General features: G+C 38.6%; 1 protein-coding gene across 2 annotated transcripts in view; it reads left to right on the forward strand.

Moving 5' to 3' along the window:
- The window catches only part of MED13 (mediator complex subunit 13), a 54404-nt gene extending 34873 nt beyond the window's left edge, over window positions 1–19531 (forward strand). For both annotated transcript variants that reach the window (XM_074593921.1, XM_074593922.1), the window contains 21 exons: window positions 1214–1430; window positions 2333–2417; window positions 2782–2903; window positions 4103–4193; window positions 4365–4579; window positions 5033–5229; window positions 6445–7361; window positions 8785–8952; window positions 10034–10257; window positions 10829–11018; window positions 11529–11994; window positions 12663–12882; window positions 13571–13762; window positions 13912–14135; window positions 14575–14717; window positions 14948–15106; window positions 15202–15387; window positions 15577–15725; window positions 15971–16144; window positions 17311–17411; window positions 18123–19531. In XM_074593921.1, the coding sequence (XP_074450022.1) occupies window positions 1214–1430; window positions 2333–2417; window positions 2782–2903; window positions 4103–4193; window positions 4365–4579; window positions 5033–5229; window positions 6445–7361; window positions 8785–8952; window positions 10034–10257; window positions 10829–11018; window positions 11529–11994; window positions 12663–12882; window positions 13571–13762; window positions 13912–14135; window positions 14575–14717; window positions 14948–15106; window positions 15202–15387; window positions 15577–15725; window positions 15971–16144; window positions 17311–17411; window positions 18123–18255 (4573 nt within the window). In that variant the 3' untranslated portion in view covers window positions 18256–19531. The remainder of the gene's footprint in view (window positions 1–1213; window positions 1431–2332; window positions 2418–2781; window positions 2904–4102; window positions 4194–4364; window positions 4580–5032; window positions 5230–6444; window positions 7362–8784; window positions 8953–10033; window positions 10258–10828; window positions 11019–11528; window positions 11995–12662; window positions 12883–13570; window positions 13763–13911; window positions 14136–14574; window positions 14718–14947; window positions 15107–15201; window positions 15388–15576; window positions 15726–15970; window positions 16145–17310; window positions 17412–18122) is intronic.
- Window positions 19532–19764: the final 233 nt, after the last annotated feature.

Here is a 19764-nt window from a genome sequence, read left to right on the forward strand (position 1 = left end):
GTTTCTTCTGGGGTAGCATTTCCTTTTGGATAGAGGCTTGAGAAGGGAAAGAATAGATATGTTGGAACCTGTGTTTGGACTTCAAATATCCCTCTGTCATCTTCATCCTTGCAATGCTCCTTTTTCACTTCATGCGTGACATTGCTGTAAATGCTTCTCACTGGACATTCTGTTGCTGTTTGGGAGGAAGAGGGTCTCGGAGCAAGAAGAAAGTGTGTACCTACATTAGTCTGATACTCCTGAAATACTGGTCTCGTTTGAAGGAATATCTTCCTCACATGGTGCCTTTTGTATACCGGGATACATAAAATACAGCTTGTTTAGTGGCAGAAGGTGGAGGGGCATATGTATAGCTAATAGTTATAGCATAGTTTTCTACTTGCCAGTGTCTCTTTGCTGGTGCAATGTTACATCTGTGAAACTAATAATCCTGACACAAAAACTTAATTTCTGTGTACTTACCAACTCCATTTTTAGTTGCAAATGTTAAGAGAAGAAAAATGCTGACAAAAGCAAATGTGTTTTTGTTATTCTCATCAGTAAATTAGATATTGGTGTGTTGCAGCTTCATTTGTATTGATAGAAGTAATATAAATGACTACTAAACATAGTGGCATTTGTGTGCTTTAGTGGGGGTTATTGCTTGGGCTTTTTGGAGAGCCAGGCTGTGTGTGTACAACAGTGTTGGTCTGTTTGTAGTGTCGGACACAGCAGGTATTGGGAGGGCAGGCATACTTTCTACGTTTAAATGGATTAAATGTTCAGGAATTAGACTCTTAAAACATGGAAAATTCAGGTTTAATAACTTCTTTCTGATCATTTTATGGGACGTGGATGGGGGAATGGCAATGAGTAATTTTTTTAACCTCGTGAGCTTCTCTTAGTGGATATAGATGGTTTAATACATTTGTACTTTATAACAAATGACAGCTATGACCTGGGATACATTACTAATCTTTATCTGAATTGACAGTGCTTGAGGAGAGATGGGCAGAATGAATCACACTGCTGTATCTGACGTGTGTAAGGAGGTTATATTAAGTGACTAATGATTTAATCTTTTTCCCAAAAAGTTTTCTGAAGCTGGGGTGGAAAGGAAGAAAGTGGGAAGGGAAGATGAAGGTGTTCTTGTAAAGGCTGTGTGGTAGCAAAAATATTTCCACATAATAAATGAGAAATAATATTTTGTGATTTTTATTTTTCTTCTGTTCAGATTAATGGTGCAATGTAGGAAACCTTTAAAGGTTTCAGATGAACTGGTGCAACAGTATCAGAGTAAAAACCAATACCTAGCGGCAGTAGCAACGGAAGCTGACCAGGAACCTGAAATCGATCCTTATGCCTTCGTTGATGGTGATGTGGAATTCTTATTTCCTGATAGTAAAAAAGATAGGCAGAATATTGAGAGGGAAGCCGGGAAGAAACACAAGGTGAGTAAAGGAATGAGGATACAAATCAGTGATGAGATTAAAACAAATTGCTGTAGTCACCAAATATACTTTAAATCCTTCTCTATGTATTTAGAAGTATATTTAAAAAAAGAAAAAGTATTTAGCAGAAATTATCAATGAAATTATGCAGCATGCACTACACCTAAAATTCTTTTGGCACACTGGTGGCCCTGTTGCGTTAGGGTTTATGGCTTATACTGGGAGAACACTGCTGGATCATGACAAAAATCAATCTGGCTCAGTAGCCTTTCTGTAGAAACGGGTGATGGCAGGTGCTTGGGGAAGAGAGGAGCAAGGCAAGTGCTTTGTCCGCGTGTGGAAAGGTTTGGGGGTAGGTGAGGTGAACTCTGATGAGTTGCCTGCGCAGTGAATTGAATTATTTTTCTTTTCTTGTGCCTTAGCCAGTACGAGCTATGTGAGGTGGCTTCTTAAAACAAAAGTACACTCTCCAAAAAAGGAGAAAATATAACTGCATTGGGAACTTGTATATGAAATAAATTTGCATATTAGGACTAGTTGTGTCTGTATGCACTTCTGGTATTGAGAGTTTCATTCAATAGTAAGTACAGTTAATGTATAGCATTTGATATCAAGTGTTTTTCAATAACGTGTTGTAGCAACAATCCACAGCTTGCTTTTTAAACTTATCCCCAACACAAAAACTAAAATTCACATCCTTATCTGCGTGTTGCTAGCATGTTGTCTCTATTTCGAGCTCCTTTCTCCCCAAGCAAGTACCACTAAGCAGGCCCCCAGACTACACCTTGGCTAATGAGAACCTGATACTTCTGATATGTACCCTTAGGGAAATAAAATCCCCCCTCACCTCCCCAGTTAATTGAAGTAAACTTTTCTACCTCTTTTTTTTTTTTTTTTAATAGGCTGAGGATGGGACATCTAGTGTTACAGTGTTATCCCATGAAGGAGAGGATGCTATGTCTCTATTTAGTCCTTCCGTCAAGCAAGGTAAAGAGACTCCCCCCCACACCCCCCACCATTCTAATTGTGCTATGTTAATGATCTCTTGAATAGTCAATAGATTCTAATATGCTACTAAGTTTTTACTTTATGGTTTGTATTTCTCTGTCCCTTCAGAATTAGGAATCTGCTAGGAACACATTTTCTTTGTTGCATCTTGCAAATAAATGTTGGCTATAAAATCCAAAGATTATAAAATTAAAGGGAACTCATTTATGTGTAAGACAGTTGAGTGGAACTGAGAATGTACTTCCCCCCTCCCCCCAGCTATGGAAATAGTTCTTAAGATGTCTTTTTTTTTTTAATGAATATATATTGCCAGTGTTTTTGTAACGTTTGTTTTTCTTTATAGATGCCCAACGTATTGCTGCTCATGCTCGCACTGCATCAACTAGCCTGTTCCATGAAACAGACTTAGTGGTCTCTTACACTGACCTTGACAATCTCTTCAATTCTGACGAAGATGAACTAACAGTAAGTGATGTGGAAAAGTAATGGTAGCTGCTAGACAAAAACCTGCAAGGAACAAGTATGTCTTTTGTGGTTTTGGGTTGGGATTTTTTTGGCATTTGTAGGAGAGGTTGCAGAACATGCATGTAAGTGCGTGCTGTGGCTCCTCTATAGCAGATGTACTGTTCTGGTTAACTCATACAATCATATTTTTGATACAAACAAGCTTTTGATCTTATATCCTTACTGTCCACAGACAGCATATGCTTCTTGCCTACACCTTTAGTTATAATTTTACAGATTTGACAGTGGTACTGGTGTTCTTTTCCTATGGTCTAAATTCTGTTGAGCTAGTCATTAAAGGTAATACTGAGACAAAACAAAAACTTATGAAAGAGAACAAGCATTAAAACATGTGGATGTTTTGCCAAATAAGCTGCTTCACTGAAGCAGCTGTTATCTTGCAACAGTTTCTCTTGCAGTCTCTGGTAGCTCTGAATCCATTATCTTTCTAGTTTCTATTTCCATACTGTTTGTAATCAGTTGTCTTTTCCGAACTGTGCTTTGCTCCGTGCTTAATCCCAAATCCCCTTACCCAGACAAAATGCCCATCAACTTTAATGGGAGCTGTAGCTGAGTAAGGGCTGAAGGATCTTAATAGCCATCAAAGGTCATCGTTACATAAAGCAAGTGTATTTGCTCTTAAACATGAAGACTCTTGTTTTCTATAGACTTTAGTACTGTCTAAACATTGTAAAATATCTCTTGTTCTTTTAATTTTAACAGCTTTTCTTCCCTGTACCTCTTGTTCCAGGATTTGTGTTTCTCTATCTTTTCTATTCCTGTTCATGTGGTAACATCAGTAATGTTAGCATGGCTTTGGGAGTGTTGTTTTTTTTCTGATAGATAGTGGGCAGCCCTATCTAGCTTTTTTTAATATCTCTGCTAACAGGCTGAGAGTTATTTTATAACTGGTCTTTCATTTTAATAGCATCATGATTAGATGGGAGAGCATTCTCTGAATTAAAAGTGTTAAGGGAGGACAAGTGTAACCCCAACTGCGTTCTGAAGCCATTGGGCTTCTGATTTATTTTAATTTTTCTAAATATTATACAAAGTCTCAGCTTTGTACGTACACTGCACATGAAATTTCCTGTTAGCAGGAAATATGAGCGCGTGTTCGTGTCTGAAGTGATTGTATTACAATACTTTTTTTTTCTTAGCCTGGATCTAAACGAACAGTGAATGGCGCTGATGACAAATCCAACTGCAAAGAGGCAAAAGCAGGAAACCTAGACCCACTGTCATGCATAAGTAAGCTTTATTTGTTTTTTCCAAATAGAATACTATCTCTAGACATTTGATTGCTAATATGTTGTGGGAATTTGGAAACATACGCTTCGTTTGCTCTACTGAAATTTTAAGACAAAGAAAATACTTCAAAATGCTTTCATGCTCTAAAGCCTACTTCTAATCTGAAATTAGGCACTGCAGATCTCCATAAAATGTATCCAACTCCACCTTCATTGGAACAACATATTATGGGATTTTCTCCAATGAACATGAATAACAAGGAATATGGCAGTATGGACACTACACTTGGAGGAACAGTACTTGAAGGGAATAGCTCTAGTGTGGGAGCTCAGTTCAGAATTGAAGTAGATGAGGGTTTCTGCAGCCCCAAACCTGCTGAAATAAAGGTAGGTAGTGCTGATAGTCCTCATAAATGTTTTTAATTATTACTGTTCCATTTATTACTTAATCCTGAATAGGAACTGTGGGAAACTAAGTACAACTTGTAACTTGTGCCCTGCGTTATACTGGGGTAGGTAATGCACGTTCTAGTAAGTAGTATGTAGTATTTTATCACTTAAACTTCAAGGAAGAGTAATACATAATTAGCCATTAGTAAGCTGAAAAAATGCATTTCAGTAACTGTAGTTCATTGTTTGTTTTGTGCTGGCATATTGCTTTTTGGAGAACCACGGGTACGAATTATGTGTGTATAAATCTAGCTTTCTCTTTTGCAGCTATATCAGGATTTAATGTTAAAGAGCTAATGCTTGAACTTAGTCACATTTTTTTTTGAGAAGCATTTTAATTGCTGAAGTATCTAATTTACATGCTGATGCTTTACCATGTCTAACTTCTAGGATTATTCTTATGTTTATAAACCTGAGAATTGTCAAGCTCTAGTGGGATGTTCCATGTTTGCACCACTGAAGACGCTTCCTAGCCAGTGTCTTCCTCCCATCAAACTGCCAGAAGAATGCATTTATCGCCAGAGTTGGACTGTGGGAAAGTTGGATTTACTTCCTCCGGGACCTGCCATGCCGTTCATCAAAGATGGGTATGACCTGTGCCACAAGTGTTTAAGCTTTGTAAGGTGGTCGGTTATCCACACTATAGGAAGTACCCCTAAATATTTTCTTTGTTGCTAAATCTGTAATGAGAAGTATTTGTAAAGACACGCTGTGGTTATACAGCTGACAAGAGCCTTTAAAAAAATCCTTATGATTAAACCTTACTGTAAGAGACTACCTTCTCAAATAGCTCCTTAACTGTGCATACATTTTATTCGTTGTTTCATCTAAAGGTTTCTTGGGGAAGCTTAATGGTGCAAGTCCAGTTTTAATAAGTAATGAAGATGGTAACAATCAAGATAAATGTAAACTTGGGACTTTGTTTTTGCGGTGGTGTTGTAGGTACTGTAAGGGCTTAGTAGGTGGTGTTTCTGTTTCTTAAATTATTTTCTTAAATAGTAGTAATCTCAGCTGTATTGGCATGAGGAAAACATCTTTGATTGCAAGCTATGCCCGGTGTGACATTGGCTGGTAACAGTAGTATTGCAGTAGGCATTTCTGTAATCTGCATTTGGTAGTGATGATCTTGATGGCAGTTCTTCTTGAAGAAAATATTTATTCTTATTTCTCTTCTGTGTTAGTAGCTGGTGTAAATGGGTTAGGCAACAAGGAGGCTAGGTATTTATTGATAAAATTACATGAATGTTAAATCTTGGAGTAAATACTGATATTGCTTCTATTAGGGTTGTTCATAAGCAATATGTTTCCAGGTCTCGTTAGCCTTATAGGTCTTTGGTGACACTCAGCTGCTTAGGAAAGAAAATGTTAAACGTTTCTAGGTGATACTTTCCTCATGGATCCAGCTGAACCTGAATATTTTCTTAGTGTGTGTCAACACAACGTGTAAATAAAACATGAACGAAAAAACGTGTCCTTTAGACTCCTTGTATCCACAGAATTTATAATTTATTCTGACCACACTTGTTTCCTGGAAGCTTTGTGCAAAGGAAAAGACGAAAGGAGGCGGGGAAAGATTCTTTAACAGTGCTGTCAATGGGAGTCCTGCAAAGTCATTTAGAACAAATGCTCTTGAAGTTCCTTAGGGAATGAAAGTCTTGCTGTGATTATTGTGATTATGAAAGACTAGTTTAAAAAAGCAAATATTAATTAGGAAGGTCCTTCTTTAGAAATTTGAGACTTAAACTTCAAAACCAGTATGTTGTGTACTTAAAGTATTTCCTTTTTCTTGTGGCTGCTGTTAGTGATGGAAGCACTATGGATCAAGAGTATGGCCCTGCGTACACGCCACAAACTCATACTCCGTTTGGGATGCCACCAAGTAGCGCGCCTCCCAGTAACAGTGGAGCTGGAATTCTCCCTTCTCCTTCCACCCCTCGTTTCCCAACTCCTAGAACACCAAGGACTCCTCGAACACCTCGTGGAGCTGGTGGACCTGCAAGTGCACAGGGTTCAGTCAAATATGAGAACTCTGACTTATACTCACCAGCTTCCACGCCATCGACATGTAGACCGCTTAATTCTGTTGAACCTGCAACTGTGCCTTCCATTCCAGAGGCACACAGTCTTTATGTGAATCTCATCCTCTCGGAGTCTGTAATGAATCTCTTCAAAGACTGTAACTTTGACAGCTGCTGCATATGTGTTTGCAATATGAACATCAAAGGTGCTGATGTTGGAGTTTACATTCCTGATCCAACACAAGAGGCCCAGTATAGGTGTACCTGTGGTTTCAGTGCTGTTATGAATAGAAAATTTGGCAACAGTTCCGGACTGTTTCTTGAAGATGAATTGGATATTCTAGGCCGTAATACGGAGTGCGGCAAAGAAGCAGAAAAACGCTTTGAAGCACTCAGAGCTACTTCTATTGAACATGGCAGTGGAGGACTGAAAGAACCTGAGAAACTGCCCGATGAGTTAATACTGTTGCTGCAGGATCAATGCACCAACTTGTTCTCACCGTTTGGAGCAGCAGATCAAGATGCCATTCCCAAAGTTGGTGCAGTTAGCAACCTGGTACGCGTAGAAGAAAGGGATTGTTGCAATGACTGCTACTTAGCCTTGGAACATGGACGGCAGTTCATGGACAATATGTCAGGAGGAAAAGTTGATGAAGCACTTGTGAAAACTACTTGCTTGCACCACTGGTCAAAAAGAAATGGTAAATATCGAAAACAGCTTATTTCCTACTTGTCCACCTATGCATTTTTTTAAGGGTTTGCATTTTTTTGATTTTCCTTCGTGAATATTGGATGCTTAAGAGTGTTTTTCCACCTGCATGCTTGCATAAACTTTTATTTTAACAGTGTTCAGAATAACCATTCCTTTTACATTCTGTGCTTGTACCGCACACCAAGCAGAGTGTAGGCCTTGGCTACTGTCAGTTGTAAATTCCTAACGTAAATTTGAAGTGTAATGTAAGACCACAGTAACTGTTCACAACACTGCACTAGGCTTATTCTTTTAAAGCAGCTTTTGGTGACTGCATCTACGGAGGCTCTGTGGAATGAGTGTACGTAGGAAGTGTAGGTGGCTCAAATGGTGACTGTATTGTCAAGGCTACTGTGGCAGAATTAAACAAGATCTATGATTCAGTTGGTTCCCCCCCTTCTTTAAGGGGGGAGGGCAGTTTATGATGGCATGTGTGGCAAATAAAGCATTACTGTAGCCTTCACTGCATGTTGGATCTGCCAGAGATCCTTCGATTTTTCCTTCTAGGGCCTGACTAATGATATACTGTCTCATAGAATACCCTTTATTCTGTGCATTTGCATACTACTACTTCTCAATAATAGTCTTTTCAAGTAGCAGCTCTAGCAGGGTGAACAGTGAAATATGAAACTTTGATAGCAGTTAGCTGCGATTCATAGTTTTTAATGAGGATGAGGAGGACTAACAGTAAAATGCAGGTAGGTTTCTGTTTATCGGTGGGAGATTAAGTTTAAAAGCCCAGGCTATAGATAAATCAATGTTTTCGGCCACCCAGGAGAAGACTGTGTTACTGTGACCTTGGTATTTAGCATAAAAAGATGTAAAGATACTTCTAAATGGAAGGCTATATAATTATAGCCGTACCAATTTTTGTGTCAGCTTTTTATTCTTAAATGCTGTACGTTACATGGCATAGTGGTGGCAAGCTGATGAAATGGGCTGTGACTGAGGCTTCCCTCAGCTTCTCTGGAATGAGCACTGGGTGACGGTCTGCCCAGCCCTCCTTTATTTGGAGGGAAATACTGTAGTTTAAGGGTTGTGCAACTTGTTTGTATTTTTTTTTAACTTTAGGGTTGTTTTTTTTTCCCTTAGTTTAAATCATAAGTTGGTAAGGCTTTCAAGGGAAAAAACTACAAGAAAAAAACCAACAATCTATCTGTGTTTTTTTGTAAGTAGCTGAGAAGGGATAGAGGGAGACCTCTAAATCTGTGTGCTTAACTTTTTATATCATGGCCTTTGGGTGGCCTGCATGTACATTTCCGGAGCGTGACTCTGTTTAAAAATCAAGGTGGTTTAGGATTCTGGGTTGTTCGTGGAGGGCTTTCTTGTACCCTCTTGTTGCAATAGGCCTTGACAATCTTCTGTCCTTCCAGTTGTGGACGTGAGCATGCAGTGTTCCCAGGACATCCTTCGTATGCTCCTCTCGCTCCAGCCGGTTCTTCAGGATGCAATTCAGAAAAAGCGAACGGTCCGGTCCTGGGGTGTGCAAGGCCCCCTCACGTGGCAACAGTTTCACAAAATGGCTGGCAGAGGCTCCTACGGTAAACTGCTGTGTAGTCTCCTCTCCGTTAATCTCTGCTTGATCCGGCCACCAAACCTCAGGGTCTGGATATGCTGTTCAGCCTATTGGAATTCCGAGCAGCATTTGACCTTTTCTTAAACTAACAAAAGCTATTAGACAGGGGAAAATTCTTCTCTTTAGAAAAAGAGAAAACATTTCCATCTTTAATTCATTTCCTGTTTCAAGGAATATGTGTATTTAAAATTAACAACTTCAGTTGCACTGTTTATATACACCTGATGCTTCTGCAAGTGAGGGACTGAAATTGCAAAGATGGATTTAATGTCAAAACCAGTAATTGCTCTCTTTTTTTTTACGCTCTTTTTAATTACTCCAAAAATAGCATAGTTAAAAATACTAGCTTTGAAATGCTTGAAAAAATGTGCTTTATTGCTCAGTAGTTTCAGAACTGTGTTGAAGATCTGAGGTTATCCATTGTGTTGTCTGTGATAAATATTTGGAGTGGCCAACACGTGATGCATAGTTACAGATACAAGGTAAACTTGGTGCACTCAAGATATAAACTGACTTCATTAGCATATGAGATTGATTTATCACTATATAGAAGAGTGACCTTTCACCAGCAGATCTTTTGTAGCTATACTTAGAACATGGTAATTATACATATAAATGCATGTTCTTCAGTTTTTTTCCTTCTGTGGTCCTTTACATACCTGCTTATATTATTTACCTTTCTTCCCCCTCCTTTATTTGATTGCTGATTGTTTAGACTGTGCGGGGAAAGCTTCCTGAACAGTAAAGATCTGCTCCTGATTGTCTATATACTGATAGAAGTATTAAACAACTATGGAACTTCTTGAGGCCCTGAGAGATTTCAAATAAAAATGCTTGGCTGATGCTTTTTTGCGGAGGGTTGGATCACACATGCAGGTTTTTCATTTGTATCTGTTAAAATGAGAACCGTTCCATTTATCACCAGTGCTACTTCCTGTTCGATGCTGGGAACGCTAGTGTTTTTTCTGTTCGTGTTTCCTAGAAGCAGGGTGTTCATTTTAAGCTTCCTGCTTTAATATATTGGAAAATGTGTCTTGCTTTTCCAGGAACCGATGAGTCCCCGGAACCACTGCCAATCCCAACATTTTTGTTGGGATACGATTACGATTTTCTGGTGCTGTCTCCGTTTGCATTGCCGTACTGGGAAAGGCTGATGTTGGAACCTTACGGATCTCAAAGAGATGTTGCTTATGTTGTGGTGTGCCCTGAGAATGAGGCTCTGCTGAATGGAGCAAAAAGCTTCTTTAGGGATCTGACTGCAATATACGAGGTACATTATTTATGGCAGTTAGCAGTGAAATGGGTTTTTGAAAGACTGTTACTCATAACTACTTATCAGGCTTGTCTCGGATGATATAAACGCTTGCACAGAACGCTGTCTCGGAAAGCTGCTAGAAAGGATTTTAGGAATGGGCACTTGGAAGATAAGGGTTGTTCGTGCTGCTCACCATTCCTTTCAGTAATAGCTGTTTTGAGGGACTTTATCTGATAAATGCCACTCAGTGGTAAAACTCCGTATTACCACTTTAATTGTTTTAGCTACATTTAATTAATTAATTAAATGCATTTATTACTCGGATTGTGATTAAGATTAGAGTAGATAATGTATCAACCTGGTCTTTTTGCATTTGGGAAAACCTGAAAATAAACCATAAAATACACTATTAAATATTTCATACTGGTGTAGTATTCTAGAATGAAATGTTACTTTGGAATATCATAACTAAACTACGAGTTCCCTGTCTTCATATATATATATGTGCTCCTTTGTGTGATATTTAACAGATTTTTAAGGCTTGTAAATTCCTTATCTTGCATCTTCTATTTTACCTTCTTTGCAGTCATGCAGGCTGGGTCAGCACAGACCTATCTGTAAGTTGTTGCCTGATGGGATCATGAGAGTTGGACCTACTGCTTCAAAGAAGCTTTCTGAGAAGCTGGTCACGGAATGGTTCTCACAGACAGCTAATGCCAACAATGAAGCATTTTCCAAACTCAAACTATATGCCCAAGTTTGCAGATATGAGCTGGGTATGAAATTTTTTTGTGTGTTTCTTATTTCGTACGATAACCACTTCCTCCGTTCCAGTAGAGAATAAGAAATCATTGCATGTATTCATTGAGTCTTATTGTTTGTTACAGCTTTTTGCTTTTAAGCTTGGGGGAAAAAAAAAATCCAACCCCCCATATATTTAGACATGCTAAAATGGCTTCTTTATCTAGCAGTATCTTTAGGGAACAGCAGTGTTGCTGTGTGACAGGGACTTCAGTTATCTTTTTGTATTGGTGACTTAAATTCTGAAGCAGTGATTTCTAGCAATTCAACATGTCTGGAAAAAAATATTTTAAAAATAGATTTCTGGATATTTCTGAAAGAGTCTTATGAGAATACTAGAACTTGAAAACTTAATATTTTGAGAGGTAAAATGTGTGCTAAGGGTTTGCTCTCTGTTTTGTTAAAACTATAGACTTACATAGATGAAGTGTGCTTAAGAACAGCTGCAATATAAAACTTATGCTTTTTTTTTTTTCTGGTTTTAGGTCCTTATCTTGCTTCTCAGCCTTTGGACAGTTCTTTACTTTCCCAAACAAACCTGATCCCTCCGGCCAGCCAGCCAGCCTCTGCTCTGCCCCCAGTGACAGCGAATGCTGGAAATCCTAACACTCCGTCGTCTGCTCCTGCAGCTCCCACCAGTAGTACTATGACAGCAACATCAAACAGTGCCATGTCTTCTGCAGCTACTACAGCTAATGCAACGTTGACTACCACTGCCCCATCGTCCTCTTCTGCCAATATAGGCAGTGGGATACCAACAAGCAAGCCTTCTTCGTTTCCAGCTTTTAGCAGTATGAACAATACCACTTCTGCCTCCCTGCCCACTCAGGCTGCAACAGTCCAAAATGGGCAGACAGGAGGACAGCAGCAACAGCCAACACTGCAAACAGCGGGGATGTCTGGAGATCCTACTTCAGCGCCTGCGCAGCCCCATCCGGAGGTTTCTGAAAGGTAATGTACTGCAGTCTCAAACCTGCTTCAGCTAAAAAAAACAACCCCTCAGCTCCACTAGTCTGAACCTATTTATGCCAATCTCATTCCCTCAATAAAAATCTTGTATTTCTTTTCTAGTCACCAGGTTGCTTTTTAGGGAGAATGAAAGTTCATTCATGGTGGAGCTGAACTTTTTTTGGTTCCAGTTTTAGCTGCAGTTCTAATTGCATCTCAGTGTCTGCTGTGGTACAAAAATAAACTTTCTCTTTTTTTCTACTCTCTCTAAAGAGAAAAAAATTCACAGAACTTCTATATTTTAAGGAGGGGGGGAATAGATAACTGGCACCGTCTTAAAGTTCTACTTCCTAGTATCAAAGTTGCAGTAGTAAAGACAGCTCTTACTGAGAGACTGACCTTGTAGATATTCTTTTTCCCCAGTTGAAGCAATAGAACTATGGGCTGTTGAGCTTCTGTAATAAAGAAGGCTAAAGAAAAGGCAAGCAATACTGAGTTGCTGATAAGCTCACATACAAAAATGAAATAAAAAGACTATTTCTTGTTTCTTACACCACAGTTGATTCGAAGGTCTTTTAGATTTATCTTTGACAATTTGATCTTAATTTTAAAGGAAAAATAAATCATTATAAAACAGCTTTTTGTAACTGGTTTCAAAATTTAATTTCCAGCACTATGGATCGTGATAAAGTTGGAGTCCCTACAGATGGAGATTCACATGCTATCACCTATCCGCCTGCAATTGTAGTTTACATAATTGATCCTTTTACATATGAAAAAAAGGATGAGAACAGTAGCTCATCTAGTTTGTGGACGCTTGGACTTCTGCGCTGCTTTTTAGAGATGGTTCAAGTTCTTCCTCCTAACATCAAGAATATAATTTCTGTGCAGGTGAGCCAATAAGTATAGAAAAATGCCAAACAAAATATCTGGTTGGACTTTTCTGATCTGAAAGGTCCCTTCCAATCTAGACAATTCTATGATCTTTGGCTGTGTTTTGGAGGCAATAACGGCCTAAAGGTGAAAGTTTCATTTGCTTTGTAAACATTACTTACAGTTGTACGGCTATTAAATCATTAAGACTCTAGTTTTTTAGGGCAGTTTGGGTGTGATGAACCAAAGCCAAATCCTGTAGTAGATTCCAAACTCATCGGCCTTGTCTCAGAGGAAATGTAGTGGCCCACTCCAATACTGAGTGAAGGATGGGAAAGCTGCTTGTCCCATCACCGGAGTCTGTGCTGCCAGCCTAACCCTGCTGGGCTTTAGACACTGCTCCTACCTGATAGACAGCCAACTGTAATGTCAGTAGCAGCAAAACTAGTTTGAGGGCATCCTTTTGGAGGAATAATCAAGATTCTCTTCTAAACAAATTCTTTTCTTCTCTGAAGAAAATTTCAGTGAGAATAATTGCTTGAAGTCTTCCATAGTTTTGGAAGAAGTGATAGGAGATACCCAAGAACCAGAGAAATTTGGTTGTACAGTAAAACTGGAAAAGCAACATACCAAAATACTGTTAAAGTCAGTTAATCTAATGATGAAACAGTAATTTTTTTTTTTTCCCCTCTGTAATCTGTTCTAGATTGTCCCATGTCAGTACCTTCTCCAACCTGTGAAACATGAAGACCGGCAGATTTACACTCAGCATTTAAAATCTTTAGCATTTTCAGCTTTTACTCAGTGTCGGAGACCTCTTCCAACTTCCACCAACGTGAAAACATTAACTGGCTTTGGCCCAGGTTTAGCCATGGAAACTGCTCTTAAGAGCCCTGATGTGAGTATTGTTAACGTGATTGTGTAAACATGCAGATCAGTGAAATATCCGGGTTTATTAAATCACCAGTGTCTTTCATGTTAACTAACTAGAGTTGTTAGGAGTCATTGCTTTCTGAAACTTCATTGTCTGCTCTGTCACCTTTATAGAGACCTGAGTGTATTCGACTCTACACCCCTCCTTTTATACTGGCTCCTGTAAAGGACAAGCAAACAGAACTAGGAGAAACTTTTGGAGAGGCTGGCCAGAAGTATAACGTGCTTTTTGTAGGCTACTGTTTGTCTCATGATCAGAGATGGCTGCTTGCATCCTGTACAGATCTCTATGGAGAACAGTTAGAAACTTGCATAATTAATATTGATGTACCAAACAGGTAAGAACAAAACTGTTAATTTTTAGCATGTGTATCTTCTTTCCTTCCACTGAAGAATCTGTTTATGATGCTGTAAGAATAACTCTGGCTTCAGTAGACTCACTATATTGCAAAGCTAGCTAAAGCAAATGGATATTTTCCATATTATGTGCATATTGAGTTAAACTTCTAGAAGAATGCTGTTTCGTTTCATGTGATTCTTGAGTGTTTTTCTATGTGTGTTCATACTTCCCACACACATTTGCTGGCTTTTGATGTCAGTGTTAGAATGTGATTAATCAAAAAAAACAAACTAAAGTTGCAATTGATGTACTACAATACTAACGTTCTTGGATCCTGTGAATGTTCAGGTTAATACAAGTAAGAAGTTCCAAACGTGGCAATAAAAACTTGTTGCAGATGAGTTCTACTTTTGTTTTCCATTCTTTCTTAATTCTAGAGCTCGCAGGAAAAAGGGCTCAGCCCGCAGACTTGGTCTTCAGAAGCTCTGGGAATGGTGCTTGGGACTGGTGCAGATGAGCTCTTTGCCATGGAGAGTCGTAATAGGCCGTTTAGGAAGAATAGGACATGGGGAATTAAAAGGTAACATTAGCATTTTTTAGAGTCTAAAACTTGATTTGAAGCTTTCGTTTTTCAGTAATATAAAGCGTCTGTCCCTGTTCCTGGAAGAAAACTTCAATAATTTTAGAGTTCCTTTGTGTATTCAAAACTCAGCAGACGTGAAGTTTGCACCTCACACTGTTATACATAAAATATGTGTTCTGCAGCAAGCACTGGTCTTCTAGACAAACCTGTGTCCTTTATCTCCTCAGACTGGAGTTGTTTGCTGAGTCGCCGAAACCTTCAGTCCCTCAGTAAGAGACTAAAAGACATGTGCAGAATGTGCGGTATCTCTGCTGCGGACTCTCCCAGCATCCTCAGTGCGTGTTTGGTGGCAATGGAACCACAGGGGTCCTTCATTATTATGCCAGGTACTGGAGAAACTCTCTCTGTCTCTCTCTTTGGCAAGGGAACTCATGGCTCGGGTTTAGCAAAACTAAGGAAACATTTGATTTCTCTTCCCAAGATTCTGTATCGACCGGCTCTGTATTTGGACGCAGCACCACTTTGAATATGCAGACATCTCAGCTGAATACCCCACAGGACACATCGTGCACTCATATACTGGTGTTCCCCACATCTGCATCTGTGCAAGTAGCATCGTCAACTTATACCACTGAAAACTTGGATCTGGCCTTTAACACAAACAACGGTTAGTAGATCGGATTTATTCTTTTAAAAACAAACCAACCAAAAAAAGTCCTTGTCACCCTCCCAATAATAAGAATGTTTATTCTAATGAACCACCAGATTTATATGGAAAATCACTTGATGTCAGAAATGCATTGTTGTATCTGTATGTAGGCAAAATAGAAATTCACTGGTCTTGTTCTTTTTCAAGATGGAGCAGATGGAATGGGAATCTTTGACTTGTTAGACACTGGAGATGATCTTGATCCTGATATTATAAATATTCTTCCTGCATCCCCTACTGGATCCCCTGTACATTCTCCAGGGTCCCACTACCCCCATGGAGGTGACATGGGCAAGGTAATTATTAGAGTAAATACACAGTTGTGTGTTGTGTTTTTTTTTTTTTCTCTATCTGCTAATTTCCTTTTGTGGAATGAAAGGTTCCTACGAAATGTTTTAAATCAATTGGATGTGGGATTGTCTTTGCAAGATTCGTGTAATGTTCGGATATTTCAAAGTGCTTTGAGTTTTGAAAGCTACAGATAATTCTTATTAAGTTTGTGCTCTCTCCTAATATTAAACCGTTGCCTGTTGTTTTACAGGGTCAAGGTACAGATCGATTGCTTTCAACAGAATCTCATGATGAAGTAACAAATATACTGCAACAGCCATTGGCCCTCGGTTATTTTGTGTCAACTGCCAAAGCAGGTCCATTGCCTGACTGGTTTTGGTCAGCGTGTCCTCAAGCACAAAATCAGTGTCCCTTGTTTCTTAAGGTACTGTCACTTCAGCAGGCTGTACAGCATCTTCCCGGGCAATCTGTCATAGAAAATTGTGCAGGGATCTGAATTATGAGAACTACTGCGCTTAAAACAAAGTTGGTACATGTCTCTTGGGATATGCCTGCCTTTGTTTCAAGAGAGGTCGGGTTTTAAATTTTTTAAGCTTTGGCTTTTCATGTTCGCTTTTTTTAAGGAAAGGAAAATGATTAATGGAAGTAGCAGATGTTCTGAAGGGCTCTGCTCTTCTGATGTTTTCTTCATGATAGTCTGGACTACTTTTTCTGACTTTGTGCTATGATATTGTTAAGAACAGGTTGAGTTTCTAAACAGATCTCTGGTTAATGCCCAAGTCTCATGGGGACCAGTGGTGGAGAGGGAAGTACATAAGTGTAATGTAATATCTCATTTACAATGAGTAAAAATAAATAAATAAATCACTTTATGTATTGCACAAAGCATAAAAACTAGGTTTTCCGTGTTGGCTGTTGCCAAGTGATAGCCATTGTATCATCTGTCTGGATATTGTTTGATCCCCTTATCTTTTTATGGCACAATCACGACATACCTTGGCACATTTAAGGCTATACATTAATACAGAAAGTTTCTCTGTATGCTAATATTATTCACTTTTGACTTAAATTAGCATCTCTAATACTACGCTTTATTTTCTAATGATATATCTATATCTTCTGCAGCCTTATTTGTGTCTGAATTAGCGGTTCCTCTTGGCCTAAGCTCAGATGTGGCTTTGATAAAAGACTTTTTTTTTTTTTTTAATAGAGGATTTATTATTTACCATAAGCAGCTGTATGGAATATCAATAGCCCAGTCCTATGGAAAGCAACTGAACTTCCAAGTCTGTATGTTACTAGACATCTTGGGCCACTTGAGTTGCTTTTTTTAAGTAATCGCTTAATGTAGCAAAGGGATTAAAAAAAGATATTCCTACTAGCACTGTGCTTTTAGGAGAGATCTGCCTGCATTTCCTTTATATTCTGATAATTCCTGAACTTGTTGATGGCCTAAGGATAAGGTTTGGTTTGGCTTCTGTGTCAGAGAATAGAAGGTGACTGCAAGGTACAGGTCAACAATACAGAGAGAAGAAAACATGGTGTAATTGAATCAGGCAGTAATTTCTAGCATCTTCCTTCTTTTCTTAGGCCTCTTTGCACCTCCACGTGCCTTCAGTGCAATCAGACGAGCTACTCCACAGTAAACACTCCCATCCACTTGATTCTAATCAAACTTCTGATGTGCTCAGGTATTTATGATTGATTATTTGCAAAAAATATTGTGTGTTTCACTTTTAAAACTGCTGCAGTGAAGCTACATATTTGTTTATTTTTCTTGCTGTTAGTTTTTAATTTGTGCTGCTAATATCCGTAGTACATCACAGAGACAATATAAATTTCTGTGCTTTGAGTGATTAAAAGATGACTTTATCACAGAACAGCGCAATTAAAACCAAACATCTCTAAGGCCTTCTTTCGTTAATCAGTGTTGATTACAACTGAAAATATTTGAAAGACAGTGAATTCCTCAAGCTAGAAGAGAGTTTGAGTTGTAACACAGATGATGGCGCATAAATGAGCGGAAGATGTTGCAGTTAAGCCAGAATCTTGCATGGCAATCTTGTAGGAATACTGAAATGCTGAAGTACGAGAGTCTATAGAGACTCATGTAAACGTAGAACACTTGTTGAGAAAGCATCAGACTTTTTTCGTTGTGGCTTTTTTTAATATGTGAACTGCTTGACATTAATTAAGCATAGACAATTAAAATGAGAGTTTTCCTCTGGAAGAAAGTGTAGCTTTGAACTGCTTGTAATAATTCTGAAGGCATGTTATTTCAGAATGTTGGCAAACTTATTTTATGTTTTTAATACCGAAGCAACTGGATTATATTAAATTAGGACTGTAAAATACTGGTGAGAAAAATCTGTTGGCTTGATGGAAGCTTGTTTGCTTTTCAGGTTTGTTCTGGAACAGTACAATGCACTCTCCTGGCTAACCTGTGATCCTGCAACCCAGGACAGACGGTCGTGTCTCCCAATTCATTTTGTGGTGCTGAATCAGTTGTATAACTTTATCATGAATATGCTGTGATCTTCATCTGAATTTTGCAAGACAAAAATGAGGAAAAGGGATATTTCACTGCAGGACTAAGTTATAATTCTTCTCAGTGCAAGTTGTTTGTGATGGGGTATGAATCTTGTTACTTCCAGCAAATATTGTTTTGACTTGTGAGAAGAGGGGCACCTATCGCCCTGCTGTCTTGGAGTCATCGACTATGGGGGACACTTTAGAACGATGATCAGAAAGTGTATTATAACATTTTTAGTAGCAAAATTAACCATTTTTCCCCAACCACAGTATTTGTGAAGAGTAATGAGCCATAGTACCCAGTCATGGTTAATGAATATTAAAAGCATGGAGATGAGAAGAAACGTGAGGAACAATAAGTTTCAACCTATGGCTTCGGAACATCAAGATGTTCTTGTATTGGATTATAGTACCTAGTATTCAAAAATGCCTGCATCTCTTATTTATTGTAAGTTTTTAAATGTATAAATTGTCTTATATTTCTTAACCTCTTTTATAAAAATTTTCCTAGAAGGTTTATACTGCCTTCTTGCTTTAAAGCAATTGGTCTAAAATATATGTAATCGTCTTAATTAAAAGTTGCAGTAGGTTGCTTTTAGAGTATTATTTTTTTGTAAGGGGCGGGTGGGGACAGTAAATTTGTATTGTCTTGATGTACAGTTTAATGGGGATAGAGGGGTTAATGTCCATACCATTGTGTGTGGGGGATTTACAGCTAAGCTGTAGTTGCAGAGTACATGTACAGTAATGAAGTTCACTGTGTTTATATAAATTGAAAAGGTACCGGGTCTTACAGCATTTTATATCACACCTTTACAGAGTAACAATGGCAATATATAAGTGATATTGTAGGTGGTTTAACTTGTAGTGAGAATAAAATGAATAAACTCTTCAATTGAAGTTTGTGTTATGGTTCAGGGCTGTGGCTAGATTCTCAGATCTATTTCCAGTACACAAGTTTTAATATTACAAGAATATCTATCGTGCATTGTTGTTACCTAGATATTCTTGGCACTGTGGGGACTGCGTTGTTTTCTTCAACATTTGCGATAAAACGTGGATCTGAGGCATAACACACAGAAAACTCTGATCTTATCCAAAGTCTCCTGTAAGGCTGAAATTTAGCCCAGCTCTAGCCATTTTACAAATGCAAAAATAGTCAATCTTGACTTTAAGATTGGTGTGTGTTTAACTAAAATGTGGTGTATATAGATGCTCAGTGAATTCTGGTATTCAGATTTTATTCCACTAGTAAAAAAAAAAAAAAAAAAAAAAAAAACAGCACGAAAACCCTGAACATTTTCCTTTTTAATGTATTATTGGCACTGTGGTGAAGGTCCCAAGTATCAGTGTCTGGCCTTCCCCATATCCCCTTTTCAGGCTCTGGCTGGGGCGTGTGCCAAGGAGGCTGAGCCCTCCCTAAGGAAGGGACTGACAAATCGCAAGGCTTTCGTAATCGACTCCTCTATCTACGGTCACCATTTTTTTTCTCCGTAGTTCCCTTCCTTTCTC

The sequence above is a fragment of the Larus michahellis genome, chromosome 7, assembly GCF_964199755.1.
Source record: "Larus michahellis chromosome 7, bLarMic1.1, whole genome shotgun sequence".
Classification (NCBI taxonomy): domain Eukaryota; kingdom Metazoa; phylum Chordata; class Aves; order Charadriiformes; family Laridae; genus Larus; species Larus michahellis.